The sequence below is a fragment of the Vanellus vanellus genome, assembly GCF_965231255.1.
Source record: "Vanellus vanellus genome assembly, chromosome: 2".
Classification (NCBI taxonomy): Eukaryota; Metazoa; Chordata; class Aves; order Charadriiformes; family Charadriidae; genus Vanellus; species Vanellus vanellus.
Window position 1 is genome coordinate 73981244 of NC_138906.1, and position 20273 is coordinate 74001516.

At 54.3% G+C, this 20273-nt stretch overlaps 1 protein-coding gene across 3 annotated transcripts; it reads left to right on the forward strand.

Moving 5' to 3' along the window:
• Positions 1 to 536: 536 nt before the first annotated feature.
• On the forward strand, positions 537 to 19793 carry TFAP2A (transcription factor AP-2 alpha; the record flags this gene model as incomplete). 3 transcript variants are annotated; one of them, XM_082499426.1, is made up of 8 exons in its annotated part: positions 3864 to 3923; positions 7300 to 7326; positions 8621 to 9055; positions 12056 to 12107; positions 14115 to 14346; positions 15359 to 15477; positions 17791 to 17932; positions 19505 to 19793. In XM_082499426.1, 8 exons carry the CDS (start codon positions 3873 to 3875, stop codon positions 19791 to 19793), a joined length of 1347 nt encoding a protein of 448 aa, XP_082355552.1. The 3 variants fall into 3 exon arrangements, with proteins under 3 accessions (XP_082355551.1, XP_082355552.1, XP_082355550.1); XM_082499425.1 differs by lacking the exons at positions 3864 to 3923; positions 7300 to 7326 and adding an exon at positions 537 to 569; XM_082499424.1 differs by lacking the exon at positions 7300 to 7326 and having other exon boundaries at positions 3873 to 3923.
• Between the last annotated feature and the right edge of the window lie 480 nt (positions 19794 to 20273).

Sequence of the window (20273 nt, forward strand, 5' to 3'; positions counted from 1 at the left end):
TCAGCCTCCCAGGTGCTTTGTCTTTTTGAGTTGCTATTATTATTATTATTGTTACTACTATGAGCATGCACCCACCGGCAACTTGCCCCTGAGGAAACCTATTCCCCCCCCCCCCCCTCGTTGGAGGTGAGGGAGGGGGACTCGCCCGTCCCCACCCCGGGCGCAGGCACCCTGGCGGGGGCAGAGCTGCCCCTCCCCGCTCGGTTTTGGGGCTGGGGGAGCAGCGGGGCAGCGAAGCGGGCAGCTGCCCGGCGGCTACAGCCCACCCAAGGCATGCCCCGCGGGGGGAGGGGGGTGTCCCCGGTGGGCGGCGGGGCCGGTCCGGGCGCCGTGGGAGTGGGGTGGCGGGGGGCAGCGCGCAGGCAGCGCGGAGGCAGCGCGCAGGCGCAGGCAGGGAGCACCCAGCTCTTTATGGCCAGGTGAGAGAGTCCCGGCGCAGGTAAGGGGAGGATTTACCCACAGGCATCTCAAGCGGGTGGCTCGTCCTGGCAGTCCATGACCAGCAGGGACCTGGGGATCCGGAGCCCGCAGCCAGGATGTCTATCCTTGCCAAAATGGGGGACTGGCAGGTAAGGCGACCCTCCTGTCCTGTGCGCAAGGCGGGGGACGCGGGGGAGTATTGTTATTTTGGGACGGGAGGTTTGGGCTGCAGCAGGAAAGGTGATGGGCCGGGTGGGAGCGGGGGCAAATCTGCCGCCGGGGTTGGCGACTTTGTGGCTCTCCGTGCTGGGAGATGCCACCGGCGAGGCCCGGCCGCAACAGGTAGAGAGTGGCGGGGCCGGGGCCGGGAGGGGCGAGGGCTGCGCCGCCGCCGCCGGTGGCGTCCCGACCCGGTGCTGAGCTGCCCGGCAGCGTGGGCCGGTGAAGGGCGGCGTGTGCCCGCCCGCCGTCCCTCTGCCCGGGGCTGGCGGCGGCCGTCCCGCCGGAGAAGCCCTGGGGCTGCCCACGGAGCGTGCCGGGACCCCACGCGGGGTAGCGCCCGCCGGCGTGGCGCGGGGCCGCGCGGCGTGGGCCCACCGCCCTTCGGGAACGGGCCGCGGGGGCTGAAATCTCGCTGTGAGCTGCCACCCGAGCCCGTCCCGTGGAAAAAAAATAACGCTCCCGGGTCCCACACGGCAGTAGACGCGCCCGTGGAAGGCGCTCCCGCGGGGATGAACTGGAGGGAAAAGCAGCACCCACCAGCGAAAGCGGCCAGGCGGGGAAAACGCGGCCCGCCAGGGCCTCGCCCCGCGCCCCGGACCCGGGGCGACCCACCCGCCCCACGGGCGAGCCGACACGTGTGGAGTTTACGGCGGGTCCCAAGGCGGGAGGCGCTTGGAAATCCCTGCAGGCTCCCGGCGTCCCTCCGCTCGGGCCGGACCGCCGCGTTTGCCGGCTGATAGAAGGGAAGACGGACCGTCCCGTCCAAACAGCCGGGCTTTTATTAGCAAAAACGACTTTTTTTTTTTTTTTTTTTTTTTTTTCTTCCCCAGGACGGTCCAGTTCAAGGTGGGAGCCTAGTTTCTTTTTCTACTCCCAACTTTTCATCAAATCTCGCCACTAAGTCTTTCTCCGGGCTGCCTTATTTAATTTTTTTTTTTCCCTAAGGTAACAGTAAGTCGTCTGAAAAAAAAAAAAAAAAAAAACAGTAAACAAAAATTTATTTCAAATTATCTTTACGGTTAGAAGTGGCGTCTTTTTATCAGGTCAGTGCAGAGAAGTGATCAAAAAGAAGATTTTAAATTTTTCTTTCTTTCTTTTTTTCACTGAAGTAAAGTCTTATGTAATAGCACTTACGGGCTATCTGCCTTGAAATCTGTTCCCGACTTTTCCTTACACCCCGGCCCTCCTTGCTCCCGCTCCCCGGCGCTGCCGCCCCCCCCTTCCCCGCCGTGCCTGGTCGGAGGGGCCGGGGCGGGCGGACCCGCCGAGGGGCGGGCAGCAGCCGCCTCCCGCTGCCCCGGGGGGGGGTGGGGGGGGTGGAGGTGTCTCTCGGGGAAAGCCTCCCCCTCCCCTCCTACCTCCGCACCCGGGCCGAGCTGGGCCCTCTGCCCCGAGGCTGCGCCTTTGGCCCAAAGGGAGTCCTGCGCGGCCGCGGGTGGAAGGCTGTCCCGGGTGGGAGGCTCTCCCGGCTGGCCCGGCTCCGCCAGGATGGCGCTGAGGGGTGATGGGCCCCTTCGTTACCCGCCTCCCCTCCTCTTTTTCTCATTCCCCCCCCACCCCGGGGGCATTAACTAGGCTTAATCTGCCAGCTCCATTTGAACCTCAATAGGAGTAAAAACAACAATTTACTCTCCTGCCACTTGCAGACAAAAGCGCTGGTGAAAAAGAGCATCGGGGGGCGGAGGAGGGGGGAAGGGGAAAGGAGGAGGGGGTAAAAAAAATAAAAAATCCATTTGGGGGATGTAGATGTGCGTGTGAAGGAGCAGGCCCGAGAGCCTGGAGTCTTTGCCTCCCCTCCCAGCGTGGGGATGCGTGTGCCGCCCTTCCCCCCCGAAGGCCCGCGGTGTCTCCCCCGCGGAGTGGAGGGGGCCGGTTGCTCCCGGAGTCAGTGTATTTTCCCCCCGGGGCGGGGGGACACGGGACGGGACAGCCCCGGGAGGGTCTCCCAGGCCGACAGGGCAGGTTTTGCGGTTGGCAGAGGGAAGTTTCGGGGAGCGGCAGGGCAGGCAGGTGCTCGTGTGTCGTTTCCCCCCTCCCGTCTTCCCCAGCCCCACGCGGGGATGCCCGGCTCCGGGGGACGCGTGGGGAACCCCTCCAGGCCCGGCAAAACCAAGGTCACAGAGAGAAAGGTGCCTCGCCGTTAGGAGCAGCGCGGGATCAGAGAGAGGGGAGGGAAAAAAAAAAAAAAAAAAAAAAAAAAGGAAAATCGGGGAAAACGAAGCCTTTCGGTGGATGGATGAAGGCTGGGCACCCGGGGAAATAAAAGGAGAAGGGTAGAAAAGTAACCCCCGGGGGGGTACACGAAGGACTGAGGGCTCGCTTAGCGGCACATTGTTAAGCAAACGAAGCGCTCCACCTAAGAAAGTACCAAAGTTTTATTACGGTCATTGTTTTGTCCCTCTGCTCAAGTGCTTGCAAAAGACTTTTTGGCTCCTGCTGCATTCACATTACCGCTCACCCACTTCTATCTGGGAGGTTATGTTGGGTTGGTTTGGTTGCTTTTTTTTTTCTTTTTTTTTTTTTTTTTGAAGACCAATAGCCAACAGAGCCGAGAGGAACAAAACAGTTTGCAAAAAAAAAGCAGCTTTTCAAATATCCGCCAAAAAGATGAAATCAAAACCAGAGGGCAAGAGAAGCCTCCGCAGACAATACCCTTCGTTAGAGCAAGACCCGAGTCTCGTTTCTCCTCGCTTTGGTATCTTTAAACCCCGTGAAAAAAAAAAAAAAAAATAGTGTGGTGGGGAAGGGGGTGGCTTCATGGCTAGCCCCAAACTCTTTTCTGATGAAGGGACGGTCGCCTCTTTGATTTCGCTGGCCACTTTTCTCCCCGCTGGCAGGCAAAGGCGCGGGGGGAGCGGCGACAGGCAGGGCCCCGCTGTCCCCGTGTTCCCCCCCTCCCCGCGCTGGAGCTCGGCGGGTTGGAGAAAGCTTTTTTATTTTTTTATTTTATTTTTATTTTTATTTTTTTGCTCGTGGGTCCTTTCTACCTGTGTCCATCGCTGCAGGTTGTTGTGCTGGCGAGCAATTGGGCTGTTGTTGATATGCTAATGAGGCGATTAGGCTGTGGGTAAAGAGCTGGAAAAGGGAAAAGTTTCCACCATTAGAGGGAGATCTCCGAGCGCGGACGGGAGCGCTGCAGAGCCTCCGCCAGCCGCGCTCCCCACGCCGCCCCGGCACCGCCAGCCTAGGGAAAGGCAGGGAGAACCCAATCCTCTCTCTCACGCCAATCCATGAAAATGCTTTGGAAACTGACGGATAATATCAAGTATGAGGAATGTGAGGTAAGCGCTTCCCCCGGCCGGGGCAGAACCCCCCGGCCTCGCAGCTGCGAGCATCCCTCCGTCTCTCAATTTCGTTTAGGAAAAACTTCTGCTCCTTCGCCAGGCTTCCTCGCGGTCCTGCAGCTGGAGAGGGGCTGGGGTCCTTCCCCAGGAACTTCGGGGCTTGTGGAAACCCGGCTTTGTCGGAAGTGTATGAGGAAAGGCAAACAGCATCCAGCAGCAGCCTGCTCTATAGGTAGATCCTCCGTAGATAAAGCTCTGTAAGATGCTACACTCATCCATATGGATGGATGGATGGATGGATAGATGGCTGGCTGGCTGAATGGACGAATGAATGAATCAATGAATGAAAGGGCAAAGAGACAAAGGGAAGAGAATTATTCTTACACGCCAGGTACCCGAGGCATCCCAATAAATTGGCTCAGGACCGACGCTTAAATTCAGCCTTTTCGATGTAACTGCGGGTTGATTATACCGAGCTGCACAAATTTGCAGGGGTCAGCTGCTGAACCGAAATCACGGGTTTGGGAGCAGTGCTCCCCCAGCCTCCTAATTTTCAGGGCTACACTCTCACGGCTTTGAGCAATAATATTTTACCGCTTAAAAAAAAAAAAAATTACAGTCCACCTAATTTGGTTTTGGAGCCGCTCAGCACAGATTGTGTGCGCGCATCTCTGTGTCTGTGTGTGCATCCGTATTTTTAGAGAGAGGCGAGTGTCTTATTTTTAATCTGACAAAAAGGAGAAGAAAAGGAAAAAGAAGAGCGCTGCCCAGGACCCATGCTTAGTCTCAAACCAACGAATACTATTGTCAACCGTTTCGCAAAAGTTGCCTGTGCAGTGCGTTTAAACCGCGCAATAAAGGACTCCACAAATGAACGCAGTTATTTGGTCGTGACCCACGCGGGAAGGTCCCCCCCCAGCCTCGGCGGAGCCTTGCCGACATGCATGTCTGGGGCGAAGGGGGGGCCACGCTCCCATCCGACCCTGCCGCTGCTTTGGGCGATGCTGTAGCTTAGGAAAGGGACCGAGGACTCGCCAGACTCACCGCCGACTAAATGATTTGGTGGTTTAATCCCGGATCGAGGAGTTTGGCATAAAGCTGTCTCCCGGTGCGGGAGCTGAGCTCTTAGATCGACTCTCTGGCGGATGCTTGATTTCTAGGAATGAGGAATCAGGGGTGGTTTATATCTTTCTTTTTTCTTTTCTTTCTTTTTTTTTTTTTTTTTTTTTTAAGCCGGAAGAAAATAACATACATATTCCTCAGCTGGATTTCGGGAGGAAAGCGTGGCTTTCCTCCTCCCTCCCCCCAGGATGGGTGTTCGAGTGTGCACACGTGCGAGCGTGTGGATTTCACGGCAAACGGCTTTTGTTGCCTTGCGCTAATGGGACTTTGCACCGAGGTGCTACCAAACACGGCGGGAGAAGCGGCCGCTCCGCTTTTGTGCGTGTGCGTGTGTGTGTGCGCGCGGTTGGTTCTGCGTGTTTTCCTCGGGAGAGGATGCGGCGTGACTTGTAGGATGGAAAAGAGGGTGGCTGCACCCTGGCGGGGCTAGGACCTGCCTTTAAATGAGGAAAATAATAATAATTTTAAAAAAATAATAATAATAAAAGCCGAATTAAAGCCCGGCAAGCCGCACTCCGCGGCCGGGAGCGGGCGGAGCGCGGGGCCGGGCGCCGGCGGCGCGGAGGCTGCGGCGGAGCAGTGCCTGTTTGAGGGAGTTGTTTAGGAGTTGCACAGCCAGTCCGACGGGTTGCGCCGGAGCCCCGGCTTGTCTGGGCCGGGAGAAGCGCTCGCCTTCCCTCTTTTTCCCGGCTCCCTCTCCCCACCGCGTCCCTCCCGCCCTCCTTTCCCTCCCCGCCTCGCCGCCTCCTGCCTTTTCCCCCCCTTCTGTCTTTTCCCGGATCTTCCGAGAGGGGGGCCGCGGGGAGCCCGGCGGATGCTCCTTGGGCTCCCCAGCCCCCCCGCCCCGGGCGCCCGCCGGCCTCGGCGCTGGGCTCGAACCGGAGGAGGAGGAAGAGGAGGAGGAGGAGGGCTGACACTCAGAAGGGGAGACACCCAAAAAAAACTTTCCCAGCCGGTTTCCGGGACGCGGGGCACGGAGGCGAGCCGGCTCGGCGGCGCGGGGCGGCCGCCGAGGGGGCAGCGGCGCGGGGAGCCCCTCGGCGGGGCGCCGTCGAGGCATGGACGGGGCGGCGGCGGCGGGCGGCCCCGCGGAGCCCACCCCGCGCAAAGGCGGTGGCGGCGGCGCGGCCGAGAGCGGCAAGAGCCAAGCGGGCAGTCAGCAGCCGCTCTTCTCCCTGGGCTTTGAGGCCGGCTACGCGCAGCAGCCGCAGCCCGAGGTGCGGTGCGGTGCGGTGCGCCCGCGGAGGACCGCGGGGCTGGGGGAGGCGGCGGCAAGGGGGGAAGGGAGGGAAAGGGGAGGAAGGGGGGATCCCGCGCCCCCTCCCCTCTCTCCTTCTGCCCGTCTCTCCCCCCACCCCCCCACCCCCCGCTCTGCACCCCCCTTCTGGCTCCCACCCTCTCTCCGGATCTCTTTCTCTTTCACTTTTGCATGCCCTGCAACCTTTTAAAATGTTGCCCCTTTCCTGTGATTCGTCAGACGCAGCAGCATGTCCCCCCTCTCTCTCTCCCGCTCCCTCTCTCTCCCTTTTTGTCTCTCTCTCCCTCTCCCTCTCCCCCATCTCTGATTAGATACACTGATTCTTCATTCAATGGACGTCATTTAGAACAGGCTCTGCCTTGAGTTGCCTTCTCGCTTCACGCTCGATTTCCAGCCATTCTTCCCTTATTAAGTATTCGTGTAATATTAATAGTCATGAATATCTGCTATTAGGAGTCTCCAGGAAGGCAGCAGATCTGTTATTAGGAGCTCAAGTGAAGCAGCAGCTAAGTCAAAGGAGAAAAAGAAAGAAAGAGACAGAGGAAAAAAAAAAAAAAAAAGGATTAAGAAATACACACACGCTAAAAAAAAAAAAAAAAAAAAACAACCAAAAAAAAAGGGGGAAAAAAGCGCAAAACAAAAAAAAAAGCAAAAAAAAAAAAAGCAACCAACTTTGACTCCTCACACCACGCCAGGATAGAGAGCTCGCCTTGGCAACACCCGATGAAGGGCAGCAGAGATCGGTGCAAGTTCTGATGGATTATCGTGGCGCGCCCGCGGTGCAGGAGCAGCCCCGGCGCCCCGGTCCCGCCGCCCGCGCCTAGCGCCGGGTCCGGCCGCGCTCCCTCCGCGCCCGCGCACCGCCCGCACCCGCGGGGCTCCGCCGGGGGCTGCGGCTCCGCCGGTCCCTTTCCTCTGCCTATTTTGTTTTTTGGTTGGGTTTGTTTTGGTTTTTTTTTTCTACCTTGACTTGTAACCCCCGACTCTTCGCAGATGTTAGTACACAGTTTTTCGGCTATGGTGAGTTGCTTCACGTTTCTCTCGGAGGGGGTTTGGTGTGTGCTGGGTGTTGCTATTGTTGTCGGCGGTGGTGGTTGGGGTTTCGCACACAGCTTGCCGGAGAGGGCTTTTTTTCCTTTCCTTCATTTTTATAAATTATGTGGATTAGCTTTTTTTTTTCTTCCTTTCTTTCTTTTTTCTTCCCCTCCCCCTCCCCCTTTTTTTTAATTTTTTTTGGGGGGGTCTGCTTCGAGCGAACGGCAAAAGGCTTTGCTTGGACCTTACCGCTTCGATTTCTTCCCCTCGGCCACCTGCAAACGGGATATTTTCAGCTTTCTCGTTTCCCTTTTTCGGGATTGTGGCTCTTTCCCTTGAATCCTCCTCTTCCTCCTCCTCCTCCTCTGTGGAGGCCATGCCTTTTTCCCCGGACATACCTGTGGGCTCCTCTGCCCGGCCGCGGCAGCCGGCAGAGGCGTGCCGAAACGCCCGGGCGCATTTCGGTGCTGCTGGCCCCGTCGGTGCGGCGGGGGTCGGGGCGATGTTCCCCCCTCCTGCCCGCCGCATTCCTCCGCTTCCCCGGCGCCCCGGCCTCCCCCCCTTACCCCCCCCCCCCATCCGCTCCCAAATCGCCCGCTGGCGAGCTCGGCCGGGCACCGGGGCGGCTCTCCCCGTAGGTGGGGGACCGTGACAGTGCCGTAGCCCCGAAACGTTTGTAAAACTCGCGGGGGGAGCGAGCGGTTTGTTTAGAGCCTATTTCGGCGTCTTCTGGTAACAAAATGGCAGTGGGCTTGGATTTTCCAGGGTTTTCTCGGGATGCGTTACCGGTAATTCAAAGGACAGTATTTACCTCGGTTCTGTCCAGGGCCAGCGGGAGGATTTTTGGGTCGCGGTGGAATTATTGTTTTAATAATGCCCGATTAAGAATTAATCTTTTTATTTGCGGGAAATACCTGCTCCTGAAATGCCGGGGCGCGATCTGCTGGGAATCCACGCTGTATCGCCGCAATGTTTTATTAATTATTATAAACAGTCCTGTTATAATTATTGCTATTATTGCTGTTATCATTATTGCCGTTATTATTATTTAAAAAGGGAGACTGCCTCTTAATTGTGTGCGAAGGCAGAGAAACCCCCAGATCTGCTCTTCTCCGCCTCGGAGCGGACGAATTGCCCATCTTTGCCCCGTAGGTGAAATTCTCAAGCCGATTTTGAGGAGAAACAGTTTGATTTTTATCTTTGTTTTTCTTTTCTCCCCCCCACTCCTTCCCCCTCCCCCCTCCTCCCACCCCCCACCCACCCCCCTCTTCCACCTCAGGAGCGCCACGACAGTACCAGCAACGGGACAGCCCGGCTACCCCAGTTGGGGACCGTGGGTCAGTCTCCCTACACGAGCGCCCCGCCGCTCTCCCACACCCCCAACGCCGACTTCCAGCCCCCCTACTTCCCCCCCCCTTACCAGCCCATCTACCCCCAATCTCAGGACCCCTACTCCCACGTCAACGACCCCTACAGCCTCAACCCCCTCCATGCCCAGCCGCAGCCCCAGCACCCAGGATGGCCGGGACAGAGGCAGAGCCAGGAGACGGGGCTGCTCCACACGCACCGGGGTTTGCCCCACCAGCTCTCGGGGCTGGACCCACGCAGGGACTACCGGCGGCACGACGACCTGCTGCACGCCCCGCACGGGCTGGGCTCGGGGCTGGCCGACCTGCCCCTCCACTCCATCCCACACGCCATCGAGGACGTGCCGGTAAGCAAAGGGGCTCCCCCCCGGCGCCTGCTCGCCCCTCTCCCCCCATCACCCTTCCCGCGGGAGCCGAACTTCGGGGGGAGGGAGGGGGACTACCACACCACCCCCCCCCCAAAAAAAGGGGAGGGAGGGAGGGAACAAGAGACAACCCCCCCCCCCCAGGGAAAGGCGAAGCCCCCACCTAGAACAATAGGTTCTCGCAGCTCGTCCCTGCGCGACGCCTGCCCGCTAACGCGCCCGCTAAAATATAAATAAATCAAATTACTGTCATCGTTAACAATATCTTTCCTTCTCAATGACAATAAGCTGTTACGATTGGAAGAATATATAATATCACCACAGGGCCGTGCATTTGGGGATTTCTCGCTGCCTTGGGAAAAACACGAGTCTGAAACGCGAGATCTCATTAAATGTCCTCCCAGGCAAACGTAAAGGGGGAAGGAAAAAAAAAAAAAAGAAGTGGGTGAAAGTGGCCTACGAAGGAAAAATCGGTTTCCCGTGATTACAGAATTGGCATATGGGATAACGAAATCCGAAGTTGTAAGAGGATAGGGGCAGATCTTCTCCTCTAAAGGAATTAATTGACAAATCAGGGAAGAGGTATATTAAAACGCTGCCTTCTTCTTTTAGCAGCAGTGCAAAGGGATGACCTCATAAATCATTAGCTATAGGTTATCAAATTCGAGCCAGATCTGCTACACCCTATATTAAATTAAATGTTGGGAGCCTATTGGAGGATACGTTATTTGGGGGACCTAATTCTGTTATCAATAAATACAGATTAAAAAAGATTTCTAATTAAGCATGACATTAGTGCACGGGCTATTTACAAAGCAAGCCAGGGCTATTGTTCAGTTAGGAAAGTGGCCTTATGCAACACGATAGGTTGTGATCAAAGTTCATCTTTCTGGGTTTCTCCCCGAAAATGGAATTAGAACATGCCAATAAATTTATTAAAGCCCACAGAGCTCGTGCTGAGGGACCGAAGCTGCTCGACTTGCAGAAGGGAAGAGGAGGAGGGAATTGTGGTATCTGGATGTGATTTTTGCTGAAATGCCATCCCAAATTACAGGATCAAATATTACAACAATATATTCGCTGACAGTTTAATGAGTACAGTTTTGTGTTGCAAGGGTAGTGTTCAGATGAACTTACCTATTTTTGGGGGTCATTTTGAAATCTTTTGTAAATTATACTCGGGGAAAATAGTGAATTTATTATAGCCCTCATCTGGCTAAATTAGCCACAGAAAATTGCTGGTTATGTTTAGCAGTTTTGCAATAAACGCATACGTTTCCCAAAGTGGAGGATTTAGTAACCAATTTGGATCCGTTAAAAGAAGGTCGATTCTTTAAACTTGATATAAAATAACATGGAGGCAATAGTAAGAATAAACTTAATTTGTTGACTGCAAGCCCCTGATTGCTGTAGGAAGAACATGACCTAAAATGTTCTCTTGAATTCTCCCTCTCCACACTGGTGCTCCGTGGCAGTGGGCTCATTCGGGAAGCCTCCTCTGCAGATATTTTAAGTACAAATCGTTTGATTTGCCTTTCAGGGATCTATGAATTAATAGTATTGCTGTACTTCGTGAAAACCAAATGCCATCTGGTTTAAATCCTTAAACCAGCCCAGCCATTTTTTTTTTTTTCCCTGTAAAACTGAATCAGCAGGCTGCATGAAGAAAAGCATAAAAATAAGAGGATGTATCTTTTAGGAGCATTTTATCTAGTTATGCAAACAACAACAAAAAAAAATCCTTTACAGAAATCTGGGTCAAGACAGGGTCGTTTTTGAATTTTTCCGTTGCGTTGGTACAACAGTTAACCTTTAATAAAAAAGACCGCTAAATATTTGAGAAAATCAAGTAGACGGTGAAAATTATTTAATCATAAATATCTCTGTGGGATTTTAAACTTAACAGTCCTCCCTGTATGGAATATGTGTAGAAATAACACAAATAAAAGTATTATGCCACACTACATTTACTTTATGGGTTTAGGGTGCATGCATAAAGGGATCATATTTCCCCATATAGTTAAAACACAAGAACTGCAGCACTAGTCATTTCTGAACATTTCTCAATTTAATTATACTTAAATCCAGAAGCACTTTAGGCAAGTTACAAATGAGAGCATTGAGTATAATAAAACCTGTAATAAAGCAACTTAGTACCATCCACCCGGAATCATTGAGATCAGGCACAATTAACAGGAGCATAAATCCAAGACAGAATGGAAAATGTTAGAATCAGTATTATTGTTGGACAAAGACTAGAGAAGGAAGTAATAGTTTTTTAAATGGTAATGCCTGGGTTTTGTAACGATTGCGAAATCTTCTATCTCAGCAGCACTGGTGTTAATTTGTAAACACAGCCAGACATTATATTGCCTGTCAGTTTTTGGAATTAGAAAACATGATTTCATTTGACTTTCTAATCACGTCGTGACTCCGCCGCGCGAACCCCAGCTGTAGCCGCGACCGCGGAACCTGCGAGGGGACAATAGTGGGGGAGCCCGGGGGTGCGTGGGGCCTCCCCCAGCCCTCCTCCTTACCGGCACCGCTCCGGTCCCCGCTCCTTTGTGCTTTCCCTCCCGCGGCCGCGGGACCGGGGAAGGGCCGGGCCGGGCCGGGCCGGGGCTGCTTCCCGGGGAGGAGGGAAGGGGAGGGGGCTTCGGAGGGAGCCCGCAGAAGCTGGAGGCCACTCGGGTGTTGGGCTCGGCTGGTCAAGCCCCCGGGGTGTGGGAATGATACATTATTTTTTTCCATTTCTTGGGGAAGGGGAAAGCGTGGAGGGATGCAGCATTCCTCCCGATGAAGGAAATCCCCCCCGCAAATGTCTTCTCCCCCCCACCTCCCACCGCAGGAGCTGCTGTTTCCCTCCCCGCACCGTGCCCAGGGAGGGGGGGGACACAACTTCTCCCGCACCCCATCCCGCCCCAGCTCTCCCTGCCTTTTGTGGTCGTACATTTACATCCTTGGCTGTTCCTTTTGTTGCAGCACGTAGAAGACCCCGGTATTAACATCCCAGATCAAACTGTAATTAAGAAAGGTAAGCCGTTTCCTTGCACATTCCAAACATGTCGTCACAGGCTGGGGACTACTTGCAGGGAGGACTTACCCGGCCTCCCCCCCCCCCCCCCCACTCCCCCGCTACCCCACGACCCCGAGCTCCTTCCTCTGGCATGTACTGTTGGCCAAAAGGTTGGAAGCAGGGAAAAAAAACGGGCGATGCGGGTTGAAATTCGCCCTTTTAAATGCCACGTTCGCCGGGTATTTTAATTGTTGTCGTTAACGAGGAAAAATGTTAGCAGATGATGTAGAAAATCCGACCCGGTATTTTAGTGCATTAGCGAACAATTCGGTTTCATGGTTTTGCCCCGTGCATCTGGCTGAGCTGTGGTGTTTAATCGTTGTCGGTAAACTGGGCTGTGAAAGAGAAAACGTTGTTTGTTCCTCCTCCTCCTTCGGGTTTTCTTATTTAAATCACGGTGGTGAAGAGACGGGCTGTTGGAGAACAAGGGGCGAGTTTCTGGAAACTGATGTCTGTTCGTCAGGGCGGTTTGGGTTTCGTTGGCTTTGCGTGCTTGCTCTGCTTGGAACTGAACTGCTTGGGAGCCGGTCCCCAAATCGTGCAAAATTTTATGGCGTGTTTTCACTCGATTTTCTTCTCCCGTCTTTCTCCGGACGGCCGAAGGATTGGGGAAGGTGGCACAGGGCAGTTGGCAAAGGAAGTTGTCGGTGTAAAGCGACTGGTTTGCTTTCGGATCCTGTGTAGGGAGGTGCTGCTGGAGTAAAACCGGCGGGGCGGAACGGATGACAGGCTGCTGCCTGAGCTGAGGGGTGCCACGGCTGTCCAGCCGCCTGGAATTTGGGTACCCCGGCCGCCACCGGAGCGGGGTGCTGAATAGAGCCGCTCTCCTCTCTAACCCTAATGGCTGCACAGCCAGCGAGCTCAAAGTTTCATTTCCCCCTCCCTGTCTGCGAAGCCTTTGTCACGTCAAATTAGATGTGCAAGGGATAAATCTTAAGAGATGCTCTTTCCAAGTCGACATGATAATTGGCTCTTTTATTAGTAATCTCAAGAGTTCGTTTAACTCCTGTTGTATCTATTAGCCTTCCCAGAGCTATTAATGTCACAAGTGATCTATCCAAAACGGAGAGAGCCCCCCGCTCGGTCGGTCTGCGGGGTAGGGTGGAAGAGACGAGGGAAGCCGACCGCACGCCGGGGTGGCGGGCCCGGCCGGGACCGGAGGCCGGCGGGCACCGCAAGCCGAACGGCAGCACGACACGGCGCGGCGCGGCCCGGCCCGGTGCCTCCCCTCCATCCTCCGCCGGCCGGGGTGGGGGGCTGCCCGCCCCGGGGAGGGACCGGGGGCTTTATTTTGGGGAGCGAGGGGATGGTCGGCCGCTGGCGGGGCACACGCGTGGCGGCTCCTGGCTGCGTGGCGGGTTTTTCCACGTCAAAAGTCGTGCGCGGGAGAGGCAGCGGGGCGGGCAACCGAGGCTGGGGGGGGGTGTGTGTGGGGGGGGAACGGACGGGACGACGGCGGGCACCGACCCCCCACCTCCCCCCGCCCCCGGTCGTGCCGCTCCCCAGGGCTTTGCCCGCCCTCGTAGCCGGCGGCGCCCGTTGCGTGGCCGGCCTTGCCCGTGACGTCCTAACACGGCCGGTGATGACGTGCTTTAACTAAATCGCCATCAGCTCCCCCCCCCGACGGCGTGTGCCCGCTCCGGGCTGGGGGGGGGCGGGGGGGGTGGTGTCGGTGCGGCCGGGTTATGTTTTAATTTCTCTGCTGCGGGTGGAGGGTCGCCCCTGCTCTCTCCCTCCTCGCCCCGGCGAGCGGAGGGGCGCCCCGACAGGCCCCCCGCCCTCGCTTCCCCCTCCCCCCCCCGGTCCCGCCGGCTGTGCCGGGCCGGAGCTGACTGCAGCGAGCGGTTCGGGTGCCCGGTGGTGGCGGCGGCGGCGGCAGCGGCGGGTCCCTCCTCCTCTTCCTCCTCCCCCGGCTCCCCGCCCGCTCCTCCTCACCCTCACCTCCCTGCTCCTCCCTCCCTGCAGGCCCCGTGTCCCTCTCCAAGTCTAACAACAACGCCGTCTCCTCCATCCCCATCAACAAGGACACGCTCTTCGGCGGGGTGGTGAACCCCAACGAGGTCTTCTGCTCGGTGCCGGGCCGCCTCTCGCTGCTCAGCTCCACCTCCAAGTACAAGGTCACGGTGGCGGAAGTGCAGCGGCGCCTCTCGCCGCCCGAGTGCCTCAACGCCTCCCTGCTGGGCGGAGTGCTGCGGAGGTGAGTGCGAGGGGCGGGGTGGCGGCGGCGGATAACGCCCGGGCGGGAGGAGGAGGATGAGGAGACACCATGGCAGGGGAGGGGGGACCCGGCAGCGCCCGCCACTAGGGGTCGGGGCGCGCCGGGCCGCGGGGCAGCGCTGCCAGGCCGCGGCGGGGGCGCTGTAGCCATGGCAACGCGCAGCCTTGTATGGGCCCCCCCCCCCGCCCCGCTTCGGGGCCTGAGGGCCCAGCGCTGCCCGTCAGTGTGTCCGTCTGTCGTCGTGTCCTCCCCCCGCCCGTCACATCGTCCCGTCAGGGCAGTGAACACCCCCCCACCCCACCCCACCCCACACGTAACCCCCTGGATTGGGGAGGTTAGCGGCGGGGGCCCACCCTGCCGCCCCGGGCCCGTGGTCTCACCCAGGCAATTATGCAGTACCCGGGCCCGGGAATAATGTTATATGCAGGGAATAAGCCAGTTCCCACCTCCACAGCCCGGCTCTGCCGAAAAGCCACAGATGGGCCACACAAGGATCAGTGTGAGGGCTGGGGGGCTCTGTGGTGGTGATGGGAGCTGCCAACCTTACAGATCCGTCTCCCCCATAACACCTGGGGGCTGCTCGGGGACTGTGAGGAGGTATCCCCCCCCCGGGTCCATGGCACCTTGGGAGCTCAGGTGGCCGCCTCAGGGGTCCAGCCCTGGCCACAACATGCCCTGAGCTCCTGGCCGGCCTGGGGGCTGATACGGACCTTAGTGAGAGCTCCTGTTCCCCAGACATGGAGCCATCCAAAGTCGCATCCCTATGTCTGAGACCCAGCAATGCCTGCTCTCTAGCCCTGCCAACATGTTGTCGTCGTCCCCGTCCCATCCCGTCCCGTCCCCCGTCGTCCCCCCCCCCCCCCCCCGAAAAAAGCCCTTTACACCCCTCCACAGGAAGGTGATATGTCAGGGCAATTGGTGGGTGGGAGCCGGAGTGGGAACGTGTGTCCCCTGCCACCGCTGTTTCTCAATGCCGTTTTGTGTGGAGCAGGGCGAAGTCTAAAAACGGAGGGAGATCTCTGAGGGAGAAACTGGACAAAATAGGATTAAACCTGCCAGCCGGGAGGCGTAAAGCTGCTAATGTTACCTTGCTCACCTCGCTGGTGGAGGGTAAGTGACTCAAAGAGCCTTTGGATAATGTGCCTGTTGCTTTTGCCTAATGGGAGAAGACTTGGTATTAGGTTGGGTTGTGTTTTTTTTTCCCCGAGTTGGTGGTGCTTGTTGGAAATTGGAAGGGCGTTATTTTCTATGCCTCAGGGAAAAAAATGTTAATTGTATGCCTTTGCCTTTCGTTTTTAACCTGAAATGGACTTGGTGAGTCCTGCAGACTCAGCATTGCATTCCACCATTTATTTGCTTTTAAGTCTCCGAACTAAACGCTTTCAGGGCCCCGTCTTGCTCCCTCCTTCAAGTGAGTAATCCCTCCCCAGAGTAAGTGGATGTCAGTGGGAGCAGCATGGGGAGGATGCCTGTGAACAAGGCCTGTGGGCTCAGCCCTATAAGTGACCCCCAGTGTCGAGTTTGAAGTTACGGGGAGCAGGGCCTTTAATGCATTACTGCCGTCCTTCTGCCACAGGTGGACAACCAAGCAATTTTAAATGTCAGAAACTGCAGCTACTTTAAGTTTGTTCTCCCTCCCAGCCCGTAGCCACATAACAGTAAATCATTTAAGTTTTCTGACATCTGCATTTGAGAAATGCGTGACCATTACTTCCTGAATTAATTTGGGAATCCTTGACCTCAGCCATGAATTAATGGTGTCCTGAAAGCCTCAAAGTTGCACCACCGCCACCCCCCACTCCCTTTTGGTTCTCATTTTCAGAACATATGTCCCCTTGGCTGTATTGGTCTCCTCTACTTTGCTCTGGCCAGAAAAGTTGCAACTTACTTTTAACGCCCTGAGGTGTCCTATGCTGTCAGAACTGGGAGGCGGGAAAGTCAAGCATTTGCAGTCACTGACTTTTGAAGCAGTTGCTGTGTCAGACCGACTAGCACAAAGTAAGCCCTAGGCCAGCAAACAGATCTTCCTCTTTTCCCCTGCCTTATGGGTTCAACAACATTTCAGACAGATTCAGTCTGCAAAGCTCTTTTAAGCTCAGCCCGGGCTACACAGGTTTAGCTTAAGTTTGGTTGTGTAGGAGGGAATTTGTTGCTTTGTTTTGTTGTCACTTTGCATTCTGCAAGAAATGTTTCATGTTCAAAGGCATGGGGAAAGAAGCACTGCGCAATGCTGGGCTTTTTTTTTTTAAAAAAAAAAACAAAAACATCGGGATTAGTGGCCGCACTATATTTATACGGCATGCAAATTACTGTGTCTTCATGTTTTGAAAAGGCTTTGCAAGTGCACGATGGGCTGTAGGAAAAAATCACACGGGGAAAACTTGTAAAAAGTCTAGATTTGGTAGGTGCTTAACATTATTTGTGATGTTAATGAACATGGAGAAGGTTTTATGGTAATCTATTGTTCTGTTTGGCTTTCATATACAATGGCTTTAAAAGAATGATTTTTTAAAAACCAAAACAAAACCTGAGGCCCAGTCTCTAGATAACTTAGTGATGGTGGCTAATTTTGGGGAGATGATCGTATAAACATCGCTGGGGCTTTGAGTCCTGTAGCGATGAGGCAGTTTCTAGAGTACTGTTATTGTTTATGATCCGCTCCATTTTATGGAAACAAGCTCACTGGACTGAGGCTTTGAAGCTCTAATTGGCGCATGCGTTCTTCCGGAGCTAGAGCTAATGGCAGGAAGCCCTGCAGTAAAAACCAACTGGTTCAGGAAATTAAAACCAAAGATTTGAAAATCAACAAAACAGACAGACTCGGTGGAATGACCTTAAAATTCTCATGGTTAATCGTTTGGGGGTGAACGTATAATTATATGCGATCAAGTTAAATTTTAAACACTTAGCTGTTTAATGCATTTTATTTAGGAGAGCTCTAGGAGTAATTATGATCAATATTAATCATTGATGCATTGCAAAAGAATATAGGAGGTGGCTGAGGCAAACAAACATTTCCAGAGCAAATAGCTGTGAATGAGATGTATGTAAAGGGCTGTGTATAGGTATGGATATGTAAATCTAAGCACACATTCTAGGTGGATGGAGCCTGCCTGTCTAAAAGTATCTGTTAGTCAATGTAAACTTTAAAAAATTCTTATGCGAGATTTCACTTGTAACGATTGTCATGAAAATACACATTTGCATTGCCCTCGACTGAAGCAAAGAAAACTCCTGCAAGATAAGATGCGATTAGCATTTCTTACCCTGCCTTTTTCAAAGAAAAAAAATCCAAGCCTTTTAGAAGAAAAGCCCAAGTAGAATGCAGTGCTTTTTTTCCTAATGGATTTTTGCCTCTGTGCGATGTGTACTGATGAGCTGTGTGTGTTTCCCTCCCATCCCCACCCGTGCCTGCCTTTTCAGGAGAAGCAGTACATCTAGCTAGAGATTTTGGGTACGTTTGTGAGACAGAATTTCCTGCCAAAGCAGTAGCTGAATTTCTCAACCGACAACATTCCGATCCAAACGAGCAAGTCACAAGAAAAAACATGCTTCTAGCTACAAAGTAAGACATTTACCTTTCTGGCATGTTGTTCAGAAGTGAGGGGAGGGCGACGAACCCGGGTTTGGGGCTTTTATTTGTGAGTGTTTGCCACATAGCCAGTGGCCGATGGTTTTGCAAATTGTGAGGGGTGTATTTGTATTTGCCCTCCTGCTATAGGAGAACTGTATAACCCAGCTTGGTTTCCAATAAGTCAGTTTGTGCAAATCACCTTGAAAGCAAGTCGTGAAAATTGTGGGTGGATGTTTAGTTAAAGAAAAAGATGTAATTCTTCAGAGCAAAACATTTTCCGGGCCTTTTTGCTTAGCTTATCAATTTAGGTAGAAGGGAAAGGCTTCCTATTGACAGTAAAATAAAACTGGTGGATTAAACTGATTTCACTTCATTAAAATCTGCAGTGGTTCTTTCTGCCTAAGCAGCTCTGTTACTTGGTGAATATAGGGATATTAAAAATATATTTTAAATGACAATCTGTACGCAGTTAAAATGCTAGCAGAGTTTATCATTGGTGGGGCTGCCTAGATTTCCAGGTGGTGTGTGAAAAGAAAATGATTGTTTTGATATGTTTGCTGGAAATTAAAAGGGTTGTTTAGTAGCCCTTAATTACCAATGGAGGTGTCACCAAAGGGCACAGTGCCAGAGGGCGCAGGCAGAAGATGGGAGCCGCTTTATGGCTGGAAGACATTAACGCGGGTTTTAGAATACAAACTGTTTCAACACGCCTCGGAGCTCTCTTGCTATAAGGTGTGTTATTTCCCCAACCATTCTGCCCTGCAGTGAGGGGATGATACAACCTAACTTCTGTACCGTGCCCTCGTATCCTCTCTTCCCACCTCCCTGGAAAGAAATTTCCAGGCCCTGGTTAGTGTCAGCCTTCCCCTCTGCCGGAAGGTCCCCTGGATTTGGAGACATAGATGTACATATATAAATGTTTCAGAATACCCTAATTTAAAGCCTCGGTTCCCCTCTCTGCCCTCGCTCCTTCTTCCGGACACACAGGCGCGTTTTAGCCTTGTGAAGGAAGAGGCCCGCACCTCTCTCCGGTTCCAAAGAAAATTTTAAAAAAAAGATCTTCCAAGCATAGATAAATCCCTGAACCTCCCTTTGGGTATTGCACCCCATCTATTCCTTTCTGCTTTGCTGGGGAACTTTAAACTACCTGGCTGCTCCCAACCCCAGCTGGGCAGGGATATGTGTTTTGGGGGGGTCCGCTATGGGGGTCGGCAGGAGGGGTGTGTGTCTATGTGTGTGTGTGTACGCCTGTTGTCGTCTGTTGGCTGGGGCTGGGGCGTGATGTGTGTGCGCAGTTGTGTGTGCAGGCGAGGTGAAGGGAAGAGGCTTGTGCGTGCTAGAGAAGTGTGAGAATTAGGGGGAAGGATGTGTAGAGGAGAGGGGGAGGAGGGCGAGCGCGGGTGTGTGCACTCGGGTGCAGCAGCCCCCTTGATCCAGGGGCTCGCATACGCTAGCAGGGAGCACGCACAGGCTTTGCTGCCGCCAGTGATGGTTCATTTCTCTCCCTCTCTCTTCCCCTCCCTGCCTTCCTCCCTCTATCTCTCTGCTCCATTTGTGCTACAGACAGATCTGTAAAGAGTTCACCGACCTGCTGGCTCAGGACCGATCTCCCCTGGGGAACTCGCGGCCCAACCCCATTTTGGAGCCGGGCATCCAGAGCTGCCTGACCCACTTCAACCTCATCTCACACGGCTTCGGGAGCCCGGCGGTGTGTGCTGCCGTCACCGCCCTGCAGAACTATCTCACCGAGGCGCTCAAGGCCATGGACAAAATGTACCTCAGCAACAATCCCAACAGCCACACAGACAACAGCACCAAAAGTGGCGACAAAGAGGAGAAGCACCGAAAGTGAGGATGCCCCCCCCAAACACACACATACGCTCCTCTCCCTTCCCCCTCATAGCCCATCGATCCATTCGTCTCCCTCCTCCCTCTCCCCCGCACCCAGCACCCCAGGCTACAGCAACAGAATGAGCGTCCTTCTGCCAATCCTGTTCTCTGACTCTGCAGGACTGCTCTGCCCTCTCCCCACACACCCCTTCCCAGCATCCATGTTTCCATTTGCTCCCCCTTAACTTCCCATCCAAAACGCCCCTCCCCACTGCCACCATCGTGTTACCCCAGTTTGGAGCCTAAGAGAACAGAACAGGGGGACGGAGCCAGCAAAGAAAAAAAGTTCTGTCTTGAGTTTGTGAACTTTTTTTTAAATAAAACAAAAGGAGGAAAAAAAACCCACAAAAACAAAACAAAAAAAAAAGAAAAGGACTTTTTTTTTCTAAAAAAATACATTAAAAATAATAATAAAAAAAAAAGAAATAAATAATACTTAAAA